The following is a 21,809-nucleotide window of genomic DNA, read 5'->3' as shown; positions in this document are numbered from 1 at the left end:
GAGCCCGCCACTCACCCATCTGAGCCTCACCCTGTTCTGCCACCTCCATGCAGCTCAGCATCTTCACTGGAAACCGTTATGTCGCAGCACCAGTGCTAATAAACGAGCAGTCTACGTGAAAAAAAAAATGAGTGAGTGTTGGGGCACCTGGCTGGCTCAGTCAGGAGAGCCTGTGGCTCTTGAGCTTGGGGTTGTGAGTTCGAGCCTCACACTGGGTATAGAAACTAAAGAATTTTTTTAAAAAGGGTGTTGACTTTTTACTGCATACTTTTTGGGCTCTATTTTTATGAACTATTTTTCTTTAATGAGTAAGTATGGTAAATTATATTAATATGGACTCATATTTACACTGCTGGGATAACTTCTCCTTAGTTATATATATATGGCAGGCAGCCAGCAGCTAGCTTGCTTGAGGACACCTGTGTACATTTGTTGGGAGGGTTCTGAAGGGCTTCCCCTCTTGGTAGGTTACAGGCAAGTGGGTTCAGCCCAGCAAATTACTGTCTTGTTCGTTTGACCCACCGGAAAATACCCACTTTTATATTGTGCCAAAAGATGGGAGTACAGGTGGCTCCCTGGGCCCCTCCTCTCCGTCCTGCCATCTCTCCTCAATGCTCCTGTCAGGTGCCAAGGAGAGGCTTGGGCGTATGAACAATCCACCACATCTGCATCCTTCTGCTTTTGTGGCTGATCCCAAACAAGAGTCTGCTATTCTCTAAATCACTAGTAAAACCCATCACTTCCAAATCTCTTAAGATTCCATGACTTAGGAAGAAGGAAAGTTTATCTAATAAGTGGCTTGAGTACAATAGTAAATTAGAGAGAGAAGTTAGGTCTACACTTTATGCCACTTGCCAATTGGTTTTTAAATTTGACAAAGTAAGGTTAAGAATCAACTTACAGAGGGGTGCCGGTCGGTTAAGCATTTGCCTTCGGCTCAGGTCATGATCCCAGGATCCTGGGATGGAGCCCCACATCGGGATCCCAAGGAGCCTGCTTCTCCCTCTCCCTCTGTCTGCTTCTCCCTCCGCTTGTGCTCTGTCAAATAAATAAAATCTTTAAAAAAAAAGAATCAACTTAGAGAAATACTAGCATAAAATAGAATCAAATAACTCAGATCTCTGGAATAAGGTTTTTTAGCATTGAAAGTAAAAATTGACTATTTGAATAAATAGTAAATCCTGGCACAGGCAGTTACGTGTCCGACTCTAGATTTCAGCTCAGGTCGTGATCTCAGGGTTGTGGGATCAAGCCCTGCATGGGGCTCCGTGCTCAGCGTGGAGCTGGCTTAGGAGACTCTCTCTCCCTCTCCCTCTGCCCCTCCCCCCACAGCTTGCACATGTACCTTCTATCTCTCTTAAATAAACAAATCTTTAAATAGTAAATCCAATAAATAAAATAGAAAAAGGGTATAACCTGATTCATACATGAGAAAATTCAAGGAGTAAATAAATGGAAATATATTCATTCTCACTGGTAATAAAAATATACAAATAAAGTGCCTGAGATATACTTTTTGAAAAATTAATTTTTTAAATTAAAATTTTAAAAATATTTTAACTGTGGGGGTGCCTGGGTGGCTCAGTCATTAAGCGTCTGCCTTCAGCTCAGGTCATGGTCCCAGGGTCCTAGGATCGAGCCCCACACCGGGCTCCCTGCTCCGCAGGAAGCCTGCTTCTCCCTCTCCCACTCCCCCTGCTTGTGTTCCCTCTCTTGCTGAGTCTCTCTCTGTCAAATAAATAAATAAAATCTTTTAAAAAAATTTTAAACTATGGTAAAATACACAAAAAATTTATCATCTTAACCTTTTTATATTTTTAGAACTTCGTTTTATTTTTTTATTAAAAAATTTTTCTTTTAGTTGAGCCATCTTAACCATTTTTTTAAGATTTTATTTTATTTGTTTCTAAATATTTTATTTATTTATTTGAGAGAGAGAGAGCGTTCGTGAGAGTGGGTAGAGGGGCAGATGGGGAGGGAGAGGGACAAGCCGACTCTACACTGAGCGTGAAGCTCAATGCGGGGCTCGTTCTCATGATCCTGAGATCATGATCTGAGATGAAATCAAAAGTCAGACATCTAACCAACTGAGCCACTCAGGCAACCCTAAGATTTTTTTAAGGAATCTCTATACCTAATGTGGGGCTCAAACTCACAATCCCAAGATCAAGAGTCACGTGCTCTATAGAGTGAGCCAGCCAAGCACCCCAAGATGTACTTTTAAATTCACTATTTTTTTTAAGTTGAATGATGAAAAAAAATCGAATGGTGTTCCATGCTTTCCAGGTTACTCGCTGGCAGTGTGGACAATGGGTAAACACCCTTTGGAAAGCAAAATATTCAAATGTGGTGATAGCCATGACCCAGTAAACCTACTCCTGGGAATTTAGGCTAAAAATAATTTGGTTAAACCAAAGGCTGTATTCATGAAGATATTTGTAATGTTTTCCTATTACTACTGTAAGAAATTACAACAGATTTTGTGACTTAAAACAACACAAATATATTATAGTTCTGGGGGATAAAGAAGTCCTAAAATCCAGGTGTCACCAGGGCGGCTGTGTTCCTTCTGGAGGCTCTGGGGGTGAATCTATGTTCTTGACATTTTCAACTTCTAGAGTCAGCCTGTGTTACTGGGCTTATTGCCCCTTCCTCCATCTTCAAGGCACCTTCTTGGAACCTCTGGTTCCATTGTCATATCTCCTTTTCTGACTCTGACTCATCCTTCATCCCTCTTACAAAGATACTTGTGATTGCATTGGAACTACCAGGTAATCCAGAATAATCTTCCCATGTTGACATCCTTATTCACAACTGCAAAATCCCTTTTGCCATGTAAAGTAACATATTCACAGGTTCTAGGGATTAAGATGTGGACATCTTTGGAGGACCATTGTTTTGTATTGCACAGTATCACGAACAGATTTTGTTAATATAGCCACAATATCATTATTACACCCAACAAGATTAACATTTATTTATTCATTCATTTTTATTTTTTTAAGATTTTATTTATTTGAGAGAGAGAGGGCACAAACAGGGGGGAGGGGCAGAGGGAGGAGGAGAAGCAGACTCCCCGCTGAGCGTGGAGCCCGATGCAGGGCTCAATCTCACGAACCCAAGATCATGACCTGAGCCAAAACCAAGAGTTGGACACTCGACTGAGCCACCCAGGTGCCCCTATTTTCTAATATCATCTAATATTCAGCCCATGTTCAACTTCCCATGTTTGTCTCAAATGGTTTTTTTTTCCCCATTGGTTTACCTGAATCAGGATACAAACTAAACTCACAAAATATATCACTTGATAGAGCTCTTAAGTCTCTTTTTATCCATAACAGATCTTCCTTCCTGTCCCTTTTCTTTTTCATACCATTTATTTGAGAAGAAACTGGGCCATTTGTCTTGTAGAATATCTCACATCCTGGATTTGTTTCTTCACTTCCTTATGGGGTTATTTAACTTGTTCCTGTATTTCTCATATTTCCTGTGAACTGATAGCTGGATTAGAGTCAGGTTCAATTTTTTAATTTTTATTTTAATGCCTTAGAGGTGGTGCTTCCTGTTGTATCCATCAGATACACTCAAGGTCTTGTTCACTTTTAGTGTGGCTCACACTGACAAGAGACAAATAATAATTTTATTATACTCAGAACAATGGTTTTTTAAAAATTTTCTGTACCATTGAAATATAATTATTATGCAGTATACAATGTTATATTAGTTTCAGGTGCACAACATGGGGATTTGGCAACACGTCATTCAGTGCTCACCACAGTAAATGTGGTCACCATCTGTCACCATTCAATGTTATTACATTATTTACTATATTTCCTATGCTGTACTTTTCATTATCATGATTTATTTCTTTTATTACTGGAAATTTGTATCTCTTAGTCCCCTTCACCTATTCTGTCCCCAGTCATCTCCCCTTGGCAACTACCAGTTTGTTTTCTGTATTTAAGAGTCTATTTGGTTTTTTGTTTGATTTGTTTTTTAGAGTAAAATCATATGCTATTTGTCTTTCTCTGTCTCACTTATTTCCCTTAGCGTAATACTCTTTAGGTCCATCCATGTTGTCACAAATGGCAAGATCTCATTCTTTTTTATGGCTGAGTAATATTCCACTATATATATATATATATTTACTACCACATCTTCTTTATCCATTCATCTATTTCTTTAAGAAGATTTTATTTATTTATTTGACAGAGAGAGACACAGCCAGAGAGGGAACACAAGCAGGGGGAGTGGGAGAGGGAGGAGCAGGCCTCCCGCTGAGCAGGGAGCCCGATGCGGGGCTCAATCCCAGGACCCTGAGATCATGACCTGAGCTGAAGGTAGACGCTTAACCCACTGAGCCACCCAGGCGTCCCTATCCATTCATCTCTTGATGGACCCTTGGGTTGCTTCCATATCTTGGCTATTGTAAATAATGCTGCAATAAACATAGGGGTGCATATATCTTTTCAAATTAGTGTTTTCACTTTCGGGGGTAAATAGTAATGGAATTACTGGATCATATGGTATTTCTATTTTTAATTTTTTTTTAAAGATTTTATTTATTTGACAGAGAGAGACACAGCGAGAGAGGGAACACAAGCAGGGGGAGTGGGAGAGGGAGAAGCAGGCTTCTCGCTGAGCCGGGAGCCTGATGCGGGGCTCCATCCCAGGACCCTGGGATCACGACCTGAGCCGAAGGCAGATGCTTAACGACTGAGCCACCCAGGCGCCCCTATTTATTTTTAAGCAATCTCTACATCCAACACGGGGCTCGTGACCTCAACTCACGACCCTAAGATCAAGAGTGGCATGCTTTACCAACTGACCAGCCAGGCACCCCAACACTTGTTATTTCTTGCCGAGACAAATATTTTTACTATTTATTTATTTTTATTTATTTTTTGAGACAAATATTTTTAAATGACTTTATTGAGATATAATTTACACACCATGAATCCACCTGTTTTAAGCATAAAATTTAATGAATTTTAGCGTATTTACAGAGTTATATACCCGTTGCCGCAATCTAATTTTAGAACATTTCCATCACACTAAAATGAAACTTTTGAGCCCATTTACAGTCAATCCCCATTCCTACTCCCAGCCCCAGGCAGCCGTTAATCTATTTTCTGTCTCATAGATTTGCCCTTTACAGAAACAAATCATGTTTTGTGTGCCCCGCTGTTTTGGTCTCTCTGTTAACTCTTGGTTGGTTTCTCCTTTGGATTCAGACATATTAACTGCACTCTACCTTTTTTTTTTCCTTGCTCCTATTTCTCTCAATCCCTCATTTACGTTAATTTTTAAGAACAGTGTCTCTAGGTTTATGCTTTTCTTGCTTTGTGCATTTCGTGCCATCTTGTGTTCCTCAGTTACCCGTTCTCTGCTCCCCCAGATTATCAGGGCGCTGCCGGCCCACAGGGAACTGCTGTGAGCTTTATAAAACGGTGCCCCTCCAACCCCCAGACTTAGAGGCTCGCTGCTTAGCAAGCTAAAGGGGGCTGGTTGGATTTAAAACTATGCCCCCTGCAGGCAGGTAAAGCCAGGAACCAGGCCTGAGTCTTGGCCAGCAGAGCCCAGGCTGGATTTCAAGTCCCTTCCTCCGTGCCCCACGCGTCCTTGGTTAGGTCATAACCTCTACATCCACACGCAGCAGCACTGCTAGTAAGACTAGACATTTAGTTCTCCTTTATGATAGTAAAGAGAGGTTTACTATTAGTCATTAACAAATATTTGCTGAGTGTTTTCCATGTGGTAATCATGTAAGGTGCTACAGATAAAAGTGAATAAACTGGACACAACCCTGACCTTAAGAAGTTCGCTGTCAGAGTCTTTCCATTCGCAGTAATCTCTTCCCATGTGCCTTTCCTCTCAGTCCCCAAGTCCCAGTTCCAAACACCTACTTTGGCAGGTGCTGAAAATCATGGTTGGGGCGCCAGGCGGGCTCAGTGGGTAGAGCATGCGACTCTTCCTCTCGGTCGAGTTCAATCAAGCCCCATGTTGGGTGTAGAGATAACTTAAGAAAATAAAATAAATTAAAAATCATGCTTGCACATGCAAAATAGTCAAGTTATAAAATAAAATAAAGAGAAACTATAGGGCACCCGGCTGGCTCAGTCTGTAGAACGTGCAACTCTTGATCTCAGGGTCATGACTTCGAACCCCGTGTTGCACTTGGAGCCTACCGAAAAATAATAAAAAAAAAAGAAAAACTATAAACATTTGGGTATTGACTTGTCTAGTCATCACTAGGATGCTTCCTAGTAATTTGTGCTTCTTTATACATTTTAGTCAAATAGTTCATTTTATGGGGTATCTTCTGTAGATTGCAAAAATTGCCACAATCCTTACCTCTTCCTATATCTGCTCCCCTTTGCAATATCCCCTTTACAGCTCATCCCATCAAGAGGTGGAGTCTATTTCCTCAATTCTGGAATCCTGGCTGGCCTTGAGACTCACTTTGATCAATAGAATGCAGTGGAATTGGCATTGTGCCAGTTTTAAGGCCAGGCCTTAAGAGGCTCTGTGTGATTCTGCCTGTTCTTTCGGAACTCTGTTAATAGCCATGAAAACCAGTCCAGGCTACTCTGCTGGAGGACATGAAGCAGAGATAAACTGTGTCAGCTGAGGGCCATCCAAGACCAGCCAGCCCACAATCAGAAGCTAAGTAGACCAGAAGAATGGTCCAGCTGAGCCAACCCAAATTGCTAAGCTGCAGAACTGTAAGATAAATAAAATTTTGTGGTTCTGTTTTTTTTTTTAATTTTTTAAGTAATCTCTATCCAACATGGGGCTCAAACTTACTATCCAGAGATCAAGAGTCACATACTCTACCGACTGAGCCAGCCAGACGTCCCAGTGATTATTGTTTTAAGCCACTAAGTATTGACATGGTTTATTTTGCAGCAAAAGCTAACTGATACAGTAACTTTCTCTTTTCTTTTCTTTTTTTAAAATATTTATTTATTTAAGCAATCTCTACACCCAACATGGGGCTCAAACTCATGACCCAGATATCAAGAGTTATATGCTCTTCTGACTGAGCCAGCCAGGAGCCCTGACACAGTAATTTTCTTATGTCCCTAGGATTATTACTGCCCACTGCTCCCACTTGGCTTTTGATGATATCTAGCCTATCTTCTGTTTTTCTTTTTCTTTCTTTTTTTTTTTTTTTTGGTCAAAAATACTACTGTGTGTTCAAGCAGAGCTGGGTATTGGAAATAAACCAATGAGCAATCTTGGTCTGGTGACAGACATGTACAGGTAATTTCAGTTCAGTGTGATGTTACAATGGTAAGCACATATTGCCAACAGAGGACATGGGACAGACATCTAACCCAAATTAGAGTGTCAGATAAGACTGGTAATTGAAGGTGAGAGAGAAGATGAGTCAGATAGAGGTACAGACTGTAAACGAAAGCCTAGAGGGGCCAGTAGGCGGGTCGGGTAAAGAAAGGTCAAGAAATTCAGTGTGGCTAGAGCCCAGAGTACGGGAGGGAGAGCAAGGAAAGCTAAGGCTGGAGAGAGAAGCAGGAACTGGAACATAAAAGAGCTTCTGTCTAATCTGCTGCAGGAGAATGTAATCAAATATAATATGAATTATAGAAAGCTCACTAGGGGCGCCTGGGTGGCTCAGTCAGTTAAGCGTCTGCCTTTGGCTCAGGTCTGATCCCGGGGTCCTGGGACTGAGTCCCACATTGGGCTCCCTGCTCAGCGGGGAGCCTGCTTCTCTCTCTGCCCCTCCCCCCCCACTTGTGCTTTCTCTCTCTTTCGCAAAAATAAATAAAATCTTAAAAAAAAAAAGAAAAAGAAAAAGAAAGCTCACTAGGACTGCAATGTGACAGAGGGACTGGAAGGGCTGAGACCAGAAGCAGGAGACCAGTTAGGTGGCTATTGAGGTCGTCTGGATGAGAGAAGTTGGCAGTTTGAACGAAGGTAGCAATAGTGGGGATGAAGTTAAGTGGATTGATTTTATAGATGCTTAGGAGTTTAGATTTGGTAAGCGACTGGAAATGGGATGATGAACGAGAAGAGGGAATAAAGGATGGTCCCAGGTTTTGGGGTTGGCCAAATGCGGACAGAACTGAGATAGGGAATGTGGATGAGGAGCAGATAGGGGAGGAGAAGGGGTGCCTGGCTGGCTCAGTCAGTAGAGCATGCGATTCTTGATCTCAGGCTTGTAAGTTTGAGGCCCACATTGGGTGTAGAGATTACTTAAAATCTAAGGAAGGAAGGAAGGAAGGGAGGGAGGAAGAAAAGGGAAGAGATGATGAATTCAGTTTGGAATATGTGGTGACTTCAGGACATCCAAATGGAGAGGTCTAGCAGGCAGTTAGATATCTCTAAGACATGACAATATTTTATATATTTGCTCATTATCTAACTTAGAAAAATAAAAGGATAGGAGGTGGCTGATGGTTGAGAAATTTAGGGACTAGAGGAATCCTTGAAATGAAAGAAGGGCTTTGGGAAAAGTGAAAGAACTGGAAGTCTAGAAGGTAGAGGTCAGAGAGTAAAATGTTTAAGATTCCAGGATGTAAGAGTACAAGATAATGGATTTTAAGCGGACAAAAAAAAAAAAAAAGAGAGAGAGGCCAAGGTAATGGATGGGTCACCCCAGATGACAGCAGGCCTTGAGGTGAAGAGACACTGTAAACCAGATGTCAAAATCTTTCATAAATGAGAGGGAGGTTGGTTGATGACCGTAAACTGGGTAGGGAGCATAATCGGATGGCAAGAGCTTCAAAGATGGAGTAAAGTCCAAAATGGGGTTCCATACGTTCAGAGAAGACCCAGTGCAGCTTGAGGATGCCAGGAACAAAATGAGAGGTGATGGGGGGACTTACACTTGGGGCAATTAGCAAGATGACAAGAGTATGAGGGACGGAATGAGCGGGTTGGCCCCAGACGTCCAGGTGTGGCCTGTTTATGCTTCAGAAGGAAGGCAGTACCCCTGGAGGAAGGAGCGGCAACCCACAGCAGTATTTCTCCAAAGGGCAGCCAGGGATAGAACTGCCAGGTTTAGCAAATAAAAACAGGATACTCAGTTTAATTTCAATTTCAGATATTACATGGGACATACTTACACTACAAAATTGTTGGCTATCTGAGGTGATTCTAGCATCTTACTAATTTCTACAAAGCTTTGGTGTCACATGAGGTCATAACCTTCCAGCTGGTTAGCCTCTCGCCTATCCGATTCAACTCCTTTGTATTAGAATGGGTTAACTGCTGCAACTATTTGACCTCAAAACATATAGTGGTTTTTTTTAAGAAGATTTTTAAAATTTATTTAAAATTTTAAAAGATTTTATTTTTAAGTAATCACTACTCCCAACACGGGGCTCAATCTTACAACCCCGAGATCGAGTCATGTGCTCCACCAACTGACCCAGCCCGATGCCCCCATATAACAGTTGAACATAAGTTTATTTCTTGCTACCTAGCTGGTAACTAAGCTGGAAAGGCCCTTCTTCGTGCAATCATTTAGGGGCAGGTGGATGAAGTCTCTGCCCTGGTGTCAGCTCCATTCCAGCCCGATGGAAACAGAGAACATGGAGGAGCACCTGCGGCAGGTTTCCATAAGCCAGGCCTGAGAGGGACGCAGCCACTCCTGCACAGTCCATTGGCTGAACTCAATCATTCGGTCGTACACAACGGCAAGGGAGTCAGGCAGTGTGCACAGAAGAGAACATGGACTTGAATGAGTAATCTCTGCCATACCCCTTATGAGGTCTATCTCCGGATCCCCTAGGGGTCAAAAGATCCTGGATCAATAACCTTTGCTTTAGAAGAACAGGCCTCTCTCCCCCTCCCACAAACACACAATATCCTGATTGCTACTGACAATGTGATTAAAGACAGAATTAAAGATGATCACATTCTTTCCTTTTTTTTTTTTCCAGGTATGGCAGTTACTTATGATAGCCAAAAGTGGTACCTATCAAATAGATCTCACTAAAAGGAATAGGAAGTCTGCTCTGTTGTTCCAATTCTAGCTGCTAGCCCGCCAAGTCAGTGCTTTATCTTTCCATTACGATGAAATTTACCACAAATCCCATTCCAAACAACAGTGTTCTCCCCCAGTTCTTGCTTATGTAAATGTCGGTCGTCATGACAACAAGAAGACTGCCCTTGATCATATGGCAGAGCTTGCTAAGAAACAAGAAGCAACTAGCTGGTTCAAACATAAATCTAATCCCACAGGCATGCCTAACATGGGAAATGAGAAACTGGGGCAATTTTTTATTCAAAAGAAAAAGTGAAAGTAGAGGAAGAACTTGATTCTACTGGAAGAAAAGATGTGGCCAAAGAATTTAAATAAACCACTTCCTCTTATTACATTCTTTTTTGGGGATGGGATCTGGCTTTCTCCTTCTTTCTTGTTCTATCACAAGGCTCCTAAAAGGATTTGGGCCCCAGACTCAGGCCAATTTTCTCTTTATTTCCAACCCACCTTGATACTAGAGTGGGGTCATGCCCTTTACTATAATTTACAGAAAGAATTCACAAGGACCTTGCCTCTTTTAGCTGCATTCTTGACTTGCTGCCTCTGAGGTTTATGTTATTGAGACCCAAATGGCAAGGTAAGAAGTAATTACTTTGAATAGTGTCCAGGATATATTAAGCTACTTCCATTACAATTGGCATTTTAGGCCAAAATAATTTGGACGTAATCTTGACATTATTGGTAATGGGGTTCGGTCTTTTTGAAAGTATTGCTAAGGACGCCTGAGTGGCTCAGTTAAGCGTCTGCCTTCAGCTCAGGTCATGATCCCAGGGTCCTGGGATCGAGCCCCACATCGGGCTCCCTGCTCAGTGGTTAGGCTGCTTCTCCCTCTCCCTCTGCCTGCCGCTTCACCTGCTTCTGCACTCTCTCTCTGTCAAATAAATAAATAAAATCTTTTAAAAAAGGAAAAGAAAAAGAAAGTACTGTGAAAACTAGAAATTAAAAATAAGACAACTAGTGAGGAACCCATATGCACTGTTGGTGGGAATGCAAACTGGTGCAGCCATTGTGGAAAACCTTATGGAGTTTCCTCAAAAAGTTAAAAATGGCACTACCCTATGATCCAGTAATTTCCCTACTGGGTATTTACCCAAAGAATACAAAAACACTAATTCAAAGAGATATATGCACCCCTAGGTTTATTGCAGCATTATTTACAATAGCCAAACTATGGAAGCAGCCCAAGCAAGTATCTATCGATTGATGAATGGATAAAGATGTGAGGTACAGGGCGCCTGGGTGGCTCAGTTGGTTAAGCGACTGCCTTCGGCTCAGGTCATGATCCTGGAGTCCCGGGATCGAGTCCCACATCAGGGTCCCTGCTCAGCAGGGAGTCTGCTTCTCCCTCTGACCCTCCTCCCTCTCATGCTCTCTGTCTCTCATTGTCTCTCTCGCAAATAAATAAAATCTTAAAAAAAAAATTAAAAAAAAAAAAAAAGATGTGAGGTACAGCACGCGCGTGCGCGCGCACACACACACACACACACACACACACACACTAATGGATAAAGATGTGAGGTACAGCGCGCACACACACACACAGGAATATTATTCAGTCATAAAAAAAATGGAATCTTTGCAAAAAAAAAAAAAAAGAGTCGGGGTGCCTGGGTGGCTCACTGGGTTAACTGTCCGACTCTTGGTTTTGGCTCAGGTCACGATCTCGTGGTCCTGAGATCGAACCCGGCATCAGATTATGCACTCAGTGCGGAGTCTGCTTCAGATTCTTTCTCCCTCTCCCTCTGCCCCTCCCCAATCCCACACTCCCTTGCTCTCTCCCTTTCTCTCAAAAAAAAAAAAAAAAGGCACTTAAAAAAAGAGTTGGGGTGCTTAAAAAAAAAAGAAATCTTGCCATTCCCAATAACATGGATGGAACTGGAGAGTATAATGCTAAATAAAATAAGCCAGTCAGATAAAGACAAATACTGTATGATTTCACTCCTATATAGAATTTCAGAAACAAAATAAATGAACAAAGGGGAAAGAGACAAACCAAAAAACAGACTCTTAACTATAGAGAACATCAGTTACCAGAGGGGAGGAGGGTGGAGGGATGGGTGAAATGGGTAAAGGGGGTTAAGAATGCACCTTTTTTTTTTTTTTTTTAATTAAGTAATCTCTACACTCAATGTGGGGCTTGAACTCACAACCCTGAGATCAAGAGTCACATGCTCTCTGGACTGAGACAGCCAGACGCCCCAAGAGTGCACTTGTCGTGATGAGCACTGAGTAACGTATGGAACTGTTGGATCACTGTATCATACGCCTAAAACTAATATAGCACTGTATGTTCACACTGGAATTAAAATTAAAAAGATACAACCAGTGAATAATCTTCATTTATGAATATAGGTCCCCTCTAAGTGATCCAGTCACCTCTCCTTCTATGCAAAAGGAAAGGAACATGGCCACAGGAAAGGACCCAAACCCTTGAGACTAGGCTTTAACAAGCATTTCATGTTTCTGCAACAGAACGACATTCCTAAATGGGTTTTACTCTCACATTAAAATGAACCTAGTCTTTGAGCATACACAAGATCAGGAAAACTAGAGACAGCAGCTGAGAGGTAATCGGCTGGGTCCCTGTTCCCCAACACTAAAAACTCTGAAGGAAACATTCTTCGTTCAATAAACATGTATTGTCTGCTGTGAGCCAGGCTCTGTGCTGGACTCTCAAGATGGAATGAACAAATCACATGTAGCTCCTGCCCTGCTGGAGCGGACTTACAGTCTAACAGAGATGGAATGTAATTACCACAGAAATATATAATCACAGTATGAGATGAGCACCATGAAGGTAAATGATGTGACTGATTATGAGATTTAGGGATTCAGGGAAGGCATCTCTGAGGAAGTAACATTTAAGCTGGAACCAAGACAGTAGATCAGAGCTGGGGGGGAGGGAGGTCCTAGAATGGGCAAGGGCTTTCATCTGAGAAGCTGATTTGCTCCCCTCCTTTAAGTAATCACTATGCCCAACATGGGGCTTGTACTCACGACCCCAAAATCAAGAGTAGCATGCTAGAGCCAGCCAGGTGCCCCTCATCTGAGAAGCTGAAAGGAAAGCCTGCCAAGAGCAGAGACTAAGGCAGGCTGAGGAAAAGGTGAGCACTTCCATGTAGGCCATTGTATGGAATGCAGACTGTGTATGATTAAGAGGAAGCACTAAAGGATTTTTTAAGCAAGGGAATGCCATGATCAAGTCTGCCAAGGAAGGCCATCCTGGTTGCTCTCTAATGAACAGATGAGGGAAAGTGAGTGGCCAGGAAGAGGTTGTCACAGTGGTCCACACGGAAGACGGCTGCTTGGGTGGTGGTGACAGAGGCATAAAGGGAGTATTTTGGAGGCAGAGCTGACAGAATTTGGTGATGAGGGGGATATGGGAGAGAGAGACATCTATAAATGGGCAGGCAACTGGAACATTAAACAGAATAATCAAAGCTATTTATGGTCATGTACAGTCATGCACCAGACAAGGGCACTCAGTTGAGGAGGCAAGAGGGGTTGTAATCCAAATCACACTCTTGTTGGCACTTGTGAAGCCATGAGCCTGGCATGGGGCTGTCCACATAGAGGAAGGGGGGCCTTTTCCAAGCGGTTATTCACAAAAAGCTGCTGCCCACCAAGCTGTGTCTGGTGACCTGGACAGAACACTTACTTTCAGAAAGTCACCAGGGGCCCCCATGGGAGTTATGGGTTTGGATTTTGTCCTGCTACTCCTAGAATGTAAGATTCACAAGGGCAAGGATCTATTCTGTAGGAGCCACCACACTCAGAACTGCTCTAGCCTGGTCAAAACTAGTCACAGAAGCACCCAGTTAGCCCTGACAGCTAAATAGCCCGCAAAATATGGAGTCAATTTCTCCCTTTGGTGACAATAGAGGAGTACTTCTTATTTATTTACTAAAATACTTCATATTTGGAACAACCTCTTTCTCTGGCAGTACAGGTATCCTTAGGTTCGTGTGATACTCTATCAAAACAAAGAATTCCAAAAAGATGAGTGAGGTCAAGATTGCTATCACCCCACGGTAGGTAATCTTTAGACACTGTAGCAACACCAGCCAAGACTTTGTGTTAGGGCTCCCAAGCGTTAAGGGCTCATGGGAAGCCTGCAGTTAGGCTGGAGGTCTAGGGGGAGAGGGAGGTAGCACTGTGTATGAAAACGTGTACAAACAGCAGAGCAACTCTAGGAAGCTCGATCCGCATCACAGAGAACACTAGGGCAGCCCAGAGGTATCCAACAAACAGTATTATACCCTTATATAATACCAAATTCATTTTCACTCACAGACTTTCCTGGCTTAAAAGAGAGAGGAGGAGCCCATCTTAATCTCAACTCAGGGTTTTACTTTCCTAGTTTCCTTGCCTAGTACTCAGAACCTTGGAGAAGCCCATCTGGGTCACCAGCTTGAAATGAAGCTAGAAACTCCATAAAATTTTCCCAAAGTAAACAGAGGCTTTGAACAAGTCAACCTCCACATGCCTGATATACAACTATTCTCCTTCCCACTCCCAGAAAGCTAAATGTCCAAAGTCTTCCCCATTTGAAGTGGGAGGACAGAAAAAATTCTGTCCAAGTCAGTTTACCTTTGACCATTTAGTCAATATTCTAGAGCTCACTTTTATAGGATTAATGCAGATCTCAAATCTAAGAAAATCAGGACAACCACAGAAATATTGGAAGCGTCCCCTTGACTAAAAGCCAGCCTGAGTGCTCATTTTTGCTTACTTTCATCCTATATCCCTAGAGGATCCTCAAGCATTGCTCTTTTTTATGAACCTCACCTTCTGTTTAAAGATTTTATTTGAGAGAGGGAACAAGTGGTGGGAAGGGGTAGAGGGGGAGAGAGAGAGAGAGAAGCAGATTCCCCACTGAGCAGGAAGCCCAATGCAGGGCTCGATCTCAGAACCCTGAGATCATGACCTGAGCCGAAGGCAGACACTTAATCGACTGAGCCACCCAGGTGCCCCACTTTTATTTATTTGGGGGGGCGGACAGAGGGAGAGGGAAAGAATCTCAAGCAGACTCCTCGCTGAGTGCAGAGCCTGATGCAGGGCTCGATCCCACAACTCTAAGATCATGACCCAAGCCAAAACTAAGAGAGAGACACTCAGCTGACTGAGCACCCAGGTGCCCCTGAACCTCACTTTTTTTTTTTTAAGATTTTATTTATTTGACAGAGAGAGAGATATAGTGAGAGAGGGAACACAAGCAGGGGGAGTGGGAAAGGGAGAAGCAGGCTTCCCGCCTAGCAGGGAGCCCGATGCGGGGCTCGATCCTAGGACCCGGATCATGACCTGAGCTGAAGGCAGATGCTTAACGACTGAGCCACCCAGGCGCCCCTGAACCTCACTTCTTTTTTTTTTTTAAAGATTTTATTTATTTATTTGACAGAGAGAGAGACAGTGAGAGAGGGAACACAAGAAGGGGGAGTGGGAGAAGGAGAAGCAGGCTTCCCACTGAGCAGGGAGCCCGATGCGGGGCTCGATCCCAGGACCCTGGGATCATGACCTGAGCCGAAGGCAGACGCTTAACGACTGAGCCACCCAGGCGCCCCTGAACCTCACTTCTTGATAGTTAGTTCCTGTTTGCCCTCCACCCATTCTTTTTATCTTCAGGGTATGCATGGCAGTAGAAGTCCAAATACTTAGCCTCCTCCTGCCAAACTTAAGAGGCCTATTTTCACATTTTCTTCTATGGAGGGGGCTTCTCTCTTCATATCTGTAAGAGGAATAGAATTTAATCTGAAAATCAGGGTGATAAATACAGGAGTCGGTATGAGCACTCAAGGTTATGTGAAGGAACCCCAACACTCAACATATTAAAACAAGATTTTAACACTTTATTTTTATCGATGAAAAGTTGGAACATACTTAAATCACCTTGCTGTTAAGCTTGTGTATGCCAAAGTTGGCTCCCTTTGGAGGAGATTCCTTTAACTCTGGGTTGACAATCTGCTATGTCTACAGCAGTAATGGGATGTTTTATTTTGGGGCCAAGGCAGAATACTGTATAAGTAACTGGCAAAGCTTGTCCTTTTCATTTCATTTTTTTTAAAAGTAATACCTACGCCCAGTGTGGGGCTTGAACTCAAGACCCCAAGGTCAAGAATTGCATGGTTTGACTGAGCCAGCCAGGCTCCCCTGTCCTTTTCATTTTAAAACTTCACCCGTAGGACACAAAACTAGAGTATAATGTCAACCTTTTAGGTATACATAGTGTCACACTGTGTCTCTACATACACACATCCTTTGAGAAACGATGGAAAGAACATAATGTTTGACCTTTTCTTTATTTACTAAATTATCTATTCTGAAAATGTGCTACTTACATAAAAAAGGAGAAATTACACTATTATCTACACTAACATTCTAAAAACCTATTATATAACATCTAAATTTCTCATTTGCTTTATAAAGCCCCCTACCATACCCTTATTTTCTTTACACCCACATATAACCATTTCGGGACAAATCTGATGTTCTCTGTCCACATTATTCCAGCTTTCTGATCATTACATAATCATTCTTACATTCGTCTCAAATCAATTTATTTCATGATTTCTGGAGACCCTTCAAAATATCACCAACGATCAACCTCATCTTTAATGAGTACCTACAGATTATGTATAATTGCTTCTTTATCTGATTATATGATTGTTTGTAGGTTGTTGAATGTACACACCTCTTACTCCCTAAGCATAAAAGATTTAGCTCTTTTGTGAAAAATATTCAAAGATTACTTTCTTCAAAAGATCACCAAGCCAAACATTTGGCCATATTTTTATTTACTACATATACTATAAACATATACAATACATGCTACAAAAAAACATTTTTTTTAAATTTAACTGTCAAGAAAGTGTATAGTGTTATAATACAATGGCACATGTTCATATTTTATTTCAAATTGGTTTGCTTACCACCCATTTCAAACCATTAATAGTGAAATGTTACTTAAGGATAATTAAAAATTATCTATTTGCATTATTAACAATAAACAATTCCAACAAATTAATAAGAATTAACCATGTCAAATATTAGTATCCAAAAACTGGGCTTTTGCAGAAATGATTATATAAAATATAGCAGCCAATTACAGTTTACTTTGCTCTGTGACAATGTACATATGCACTGGAATAGGATTCTAGCATTTGCTTTTGGAAGATACTTATTAGGAGTCCTTTGATTTAAGGTCCAACAACTATCACACCCAGCCAAATCCAACCTAACAGTTCATATAATGGCTTCAGACAACTGATCATTGAAAAATTCTTATGATTTGGGTAGAGTTGAATGTTCCACTAATATTACATAACAAAAAGAGACATTACAAGCCAATATCAAAGTCAAAGGCAAAAGAAAATACAAACATTCAAATCAGTTTATGACAAGGTTTTTCTACAAGTATTTTAGATGTCATACTTTCAGGAAAACAAGATTTTAACGTGTATTTGGATTTGGATTTTACAGTATCTATGCTCTAACTGAAAATTTAAGAGTAGTGAGATGGAATTAAGTCTAGTATTGCAAATCTGTTCATTTAACATTATTGAGCACCCACTATGTGCATTGCACTGTGCTAACTTTTAAAAGTTGAATATTAATGTCTTTATCAAGCATTACCTTAGTGTGAGGTAAAAATACATTAAATTAGCGTCAACTCACTAGTTTGCTTGTGGTATGTAATCCTGTGTCAGCTGGCTTCCCTGTGCCATATAAAGAGCTTCTGCATACCCCTCATTCACTCACACAAACATCTGCACACCGACTATGCCAGGTATTGTGCTAGTCACTGGGATACCATGATTTGGTATATGTTCAAAGAATGCATATTAATCATTAACCTATGTAAAAACAATTAGAAAGATACATTACTTTTCTAAAATGAGGCCCAAAGCAAAATATAAGGTGTTTCTATGGGTCATATCACACCATAGACCAGTAAGTGCCTTCCTAGACTGGGAACTAACTTTGAAGGTTTCATATTGTAGTCTAAATAGCCTAGATCATTTTTGGTCTCAGAAGTCTATTCTTTGGAGCACCTGACCCCATATAAACCATTCTATACTTAAAAGGATTTGTAAACTAAACTGGAACATAAAGAAAAAGAGCCAAAAATGAAGGCAGTTGATAATGTAATGCACTTCAAGCACTATTCTGGCCATGTAAAATGAATAATACATAAGTAATTCATGATTGGTTCAAATGTTTTTCAAAGCGCTAACCCTACCCCAAACTCATGTAATTTTAACTTGACTTTTATACAAGTTGCATATAAAGCAAAGGGCAGAATTTGGCCCTACAACCATCTATGGAATAGTCTAAGTGATTGGTCCTTCCACTCTAAGCAAGTAGAAGCTAAGAATTTCAAAGAGTCCCCTAATAGGATACTGGCACTCAGGAGAAATGGCCCTGCTGGATCCCATTAGCCAGGAGTCTGTCTAGCTGTGGTAGCAGTGTGAACCTACTATGACCCCTTGAGGGAAGGCAGAAAGCTGGGAGTTTGGGTGTCCACTCAGTGAATCCAATACTGGCTTAAAGCTATGCACTGAATAAAGTGCTCTGCATATCCTGCTTGTCATCTGGAATGAAAAGAAACACTTTTCTTGAGAATGAACCTATTTGTAGGTTTGGGGGAAAAGAATGACAAGGATTTAAAGAATCCCAAGAAAAAGTATGAAGCATTGACTAGAAAGGAAGACAAATGCCTCTAGTAGTGTCCTCAGAAATCTCAGGATTTGAACTGTCAGAATGAGTCATACAGTGGTCATCATCTATAAATGAAAAAGCAATCCCACTGGGTACTTACTATTCACACGGTGCAAGATTACTTCATGGGGGTGGAAGGGAACAGTCTATTGCCATTTGATAGCATCGTTTCAAAATGAAAACAAAACCATTGAATAAATCAGGGTAAGCAGCGTGCAATATTCCTCTCCTGTCCATCAGTTTTCCACAGGTTGATTTGCACTACCAGAGGGAAAGCAGGCAAAATATCCATCCCTTCTGATACACTCAGGCATGGCTGTTACCACCTAAAATTGCCAATTCAGAAGTTAACACACGAGCCCTCCAGTTTCGTACCCTGAATATGGTAAATGAGACTAGAGATGTAATTCAGTCTAAAAAGATCACAGGTAAGAGAATGCTTATATAAACTAGACTGCTTTGACATCTGTAAGAAAACTGTATAGATGACAATCGGAAAAAAAAAAAAAAAGATTGTTCCCATCTGTCAGCAAAACTGTTAGTTGAGCTATACTCAGCTGAAGTCCTCATCAGGATTCTGTTGATCCAGCAGACGGACATGTGTGAATGGGAAGTGACCTCGTTTGCCATTACACTCCCCTTCCCACTGACCACTCACATTAATCTTCGTAACCTTTACCAGCTCACCGACCTGCAGGAGGAGAATAAGGAAAGTGCTTTATTTCCAGTTATGAATGCAAACTGAAAAACTCCATTCTCTGGTTAGGCATACCCTGCCCACGTGATTGCTCTAGGGCTGACATTACAGAAATGGCTATTTGCTGCCTCCCAAGCCCCAGCCACCAGACTGATTACTTGTGGTTAGTGCAGGCAGAAGGAAGAAGGGACTTTAGCAGTGCAGAAAAATAGAGAGTACAGAAAATAGAAAGGTTCCTAGAAAATGATACTTTTTTGGAAATTTTAATCTTTGGATGAGCAACCCCAACTAGAATGACCCAATATTCCTTTTCTTGGTACCCACTACCCTTAGCTTCCTCCTTGCCCCACAGGCTGCGGCCTAGGGGAAGAGGTCCCTTACCCTCACTAGCATACAACAGCAGTGCAATCCCCCAACCACTCGTGTGCATGGATCACTGCCTGCTATTGCCTGCAGAGCAGAAGGTCCTCATGGAATGCAACTGCATTTGGTCCCAGAAAATGAAGTGTTCCTATCACCTTCCTACCAAGGCAAGGCTTTTCCCACCTCGGAAGGTAAAGGTTAAAACTCCAAATTCCATCAGCTCTCTGCAAAGCCCCTACCTTCTTCATCAAGCTCTACTTGGCAGGCCACTGCCTGCCAGCTCCCCATCCCCACCCCACCATGTACTAACAGACCTTGTTGCTCCCTCAATGCCACTCGGTACCTATTCATGAACAATAAGGAGACATCATGTTTTTGCTTGTATATGAAAAGCTTTCCTTTGCAACATCAACTATAAAGTTTTGACAATCTAGGATATACCACTATTCTATAAAACTTAAGACAAAATCAGTCTGATGAATGGATTCATCTTGTGGCAAAATACTGAACAATGGTGAGGTAAGTGGTGAGACACTGGACTAAAGAACATTATCCTTTGATTATCAAAATCTTGAGTTCTGAGGCTACAAGAGGTTTCTAAGCGTAACTGTTCATTTGGCTTCATTAAGTTAGTAACTACTATTTATTGAACTTTCACTAAGTACTGTAAAGGATTTTTTTTTTTTTTTTAAAGTAGGCTCCAGGGCGCCTGGGTGGCTCAGTTGGTAAGCGACTGCCTTCAGCTCAGGTCATGATCTCAAGGTCCTGGGATCAAGCCCCACATTGGGCTCCCTGCTCTGTGGGAAGCCTGCTTCTCCCTCTCCCACTCCCCCTGCTTGTGTTCCCTCTCTCGCTGTCTCTCTGTCAAATAAATATCTTTTAAATAAATAAATAAATAAATAAAGTAGGCTCCATGCCCAACGTGCGGCTGGAACTCAAGAGATCAAGAGTTGCATGCTCTACTGATTGAGCCAGTCAGGTGCCCCTACTGTACAGAGTATTTTATATAAATTAATTTCTAGTCATTATAATAACCTTGTAAGACAGGAATTTTTACATTTTATAGATGAAAAAACCGAGGTTCAGAGCAATTACAGATACACCTGAGGTCACACAGCCACTAGCAAGGCTGGGATTTGAGCTCAGAAGTATCAGCTCCAAAGCCAATTTATGTTTCTACCGTATCAACTACTGGCCAAAGTCAACTCGAGGCTAGGACCAGGGCCTTCTGTCAAACCAGCTTGATCTCACTCACAGGACAAACAGCTTGCCTACTGACCTGTCTATAATTTTCTAAAGAACTACTGACAACCACAGAGGCCAAAGATTGTGGGGGTCATAGGATGCTGAGAAAAGGAAGACAGAAACTAGAGAATATCTGACATAAAAGGGAAGATACAAGAGTGAGAAAAGGCAGCTCAGTCTGCTGATGTTGGGAAGATTAAGGCTGACAGGGTAAGGGGAGAAGAAAGGGATGATACTGCATACCCATCCTTGCAAGCACATCCAGTCCCTACAGGCTACTAGCACCAGGGTTCTTTATTATCAGCAATCTTCTAATTCAAAGTTCCTGACACCCAAGCAAGTCAACCATGACAAGTCAAGATCTTCCTAGTCTTCTGGGGAAAGAAAGACCAGGACCTCAAAGTGAAAATTTCCTAGCTAGTAAAAACAATCTGAAAGTTGTTCTTATACCCCCAATTCTAGTTCTCAGACTTTATTTTTTAAGTAAACTCTACGCCCAATGTGGGGCTCAAACTCACAACCCCAAGCTCAAGTGTCATCATGCTCTACCAACTTACCGGGCCAGCCAGGCACCCCATGAGTTCTGACTTTATCTTACCTGCTCCTTTTTTTAAACTCTTGCAGTATTGCATCAGGAACAACATCCACTTGATAACATCTGACTACTCTGTAGTGAATTTTCCTTGTTTCCGACCTGTCAACTATCCTTGACTGTCCCCCCCACCCCCCACCCCACTGGAATTAATGTCACCATGCTGCTAACCCCTTGCTACGTTA

At 41.8% G+C, this 21,809-nt stretch overlaps 1 protein-coding gene across 2 annotated transcripts in view; it reads right to left on the bottom strand.

Moving 5' to 3' along the window:
* Positions 1-15,837: 15,837 nt before the first annotated feature.
* The window catches only part of CRK (CRK proto-oncogene, adaptor protein), a 28,761-nt gene continuing 22,789 nt past the window's right edge, over positions 15,838-21,809 (bottom strand). Inside the window, exon 3 of one of the 2 annotated variants that reach the window (XM_036091128.2) lies at positions 15,838-19,418. In XM_036091128.2, the coding sequence (XP_035947021.1) occupies positions 19,281-19,418 (138 nt within the window). In that variant the 3' untranslated portion in view covers positions 15,838-19,280. The remainder of the gene's footprint in view (positions 19,419-21,809) is intronic. The other variant, XM_036091129.2, reaches the window with a different exon arrangement.

The sequence above is a fragment of the Halichoerus grypus genome, chromosome 2 (genome assembly GCF_964656455.1).
Source record: "Halichoerus grypus chromosome 2, mHalGry1.hap1.1, whole genome shotgun sequence".
Lineage (NCBI taxonomy): Eukaryota > Metazoa > Chordata > Mammalia > Carnivora > Phocidae > Halichoerus > Halichoerus grypus.
Note: the sequence above shows the minus strand (reverse complement) of the source record. Positions and strands in the feature narration are given on the sequence as shown.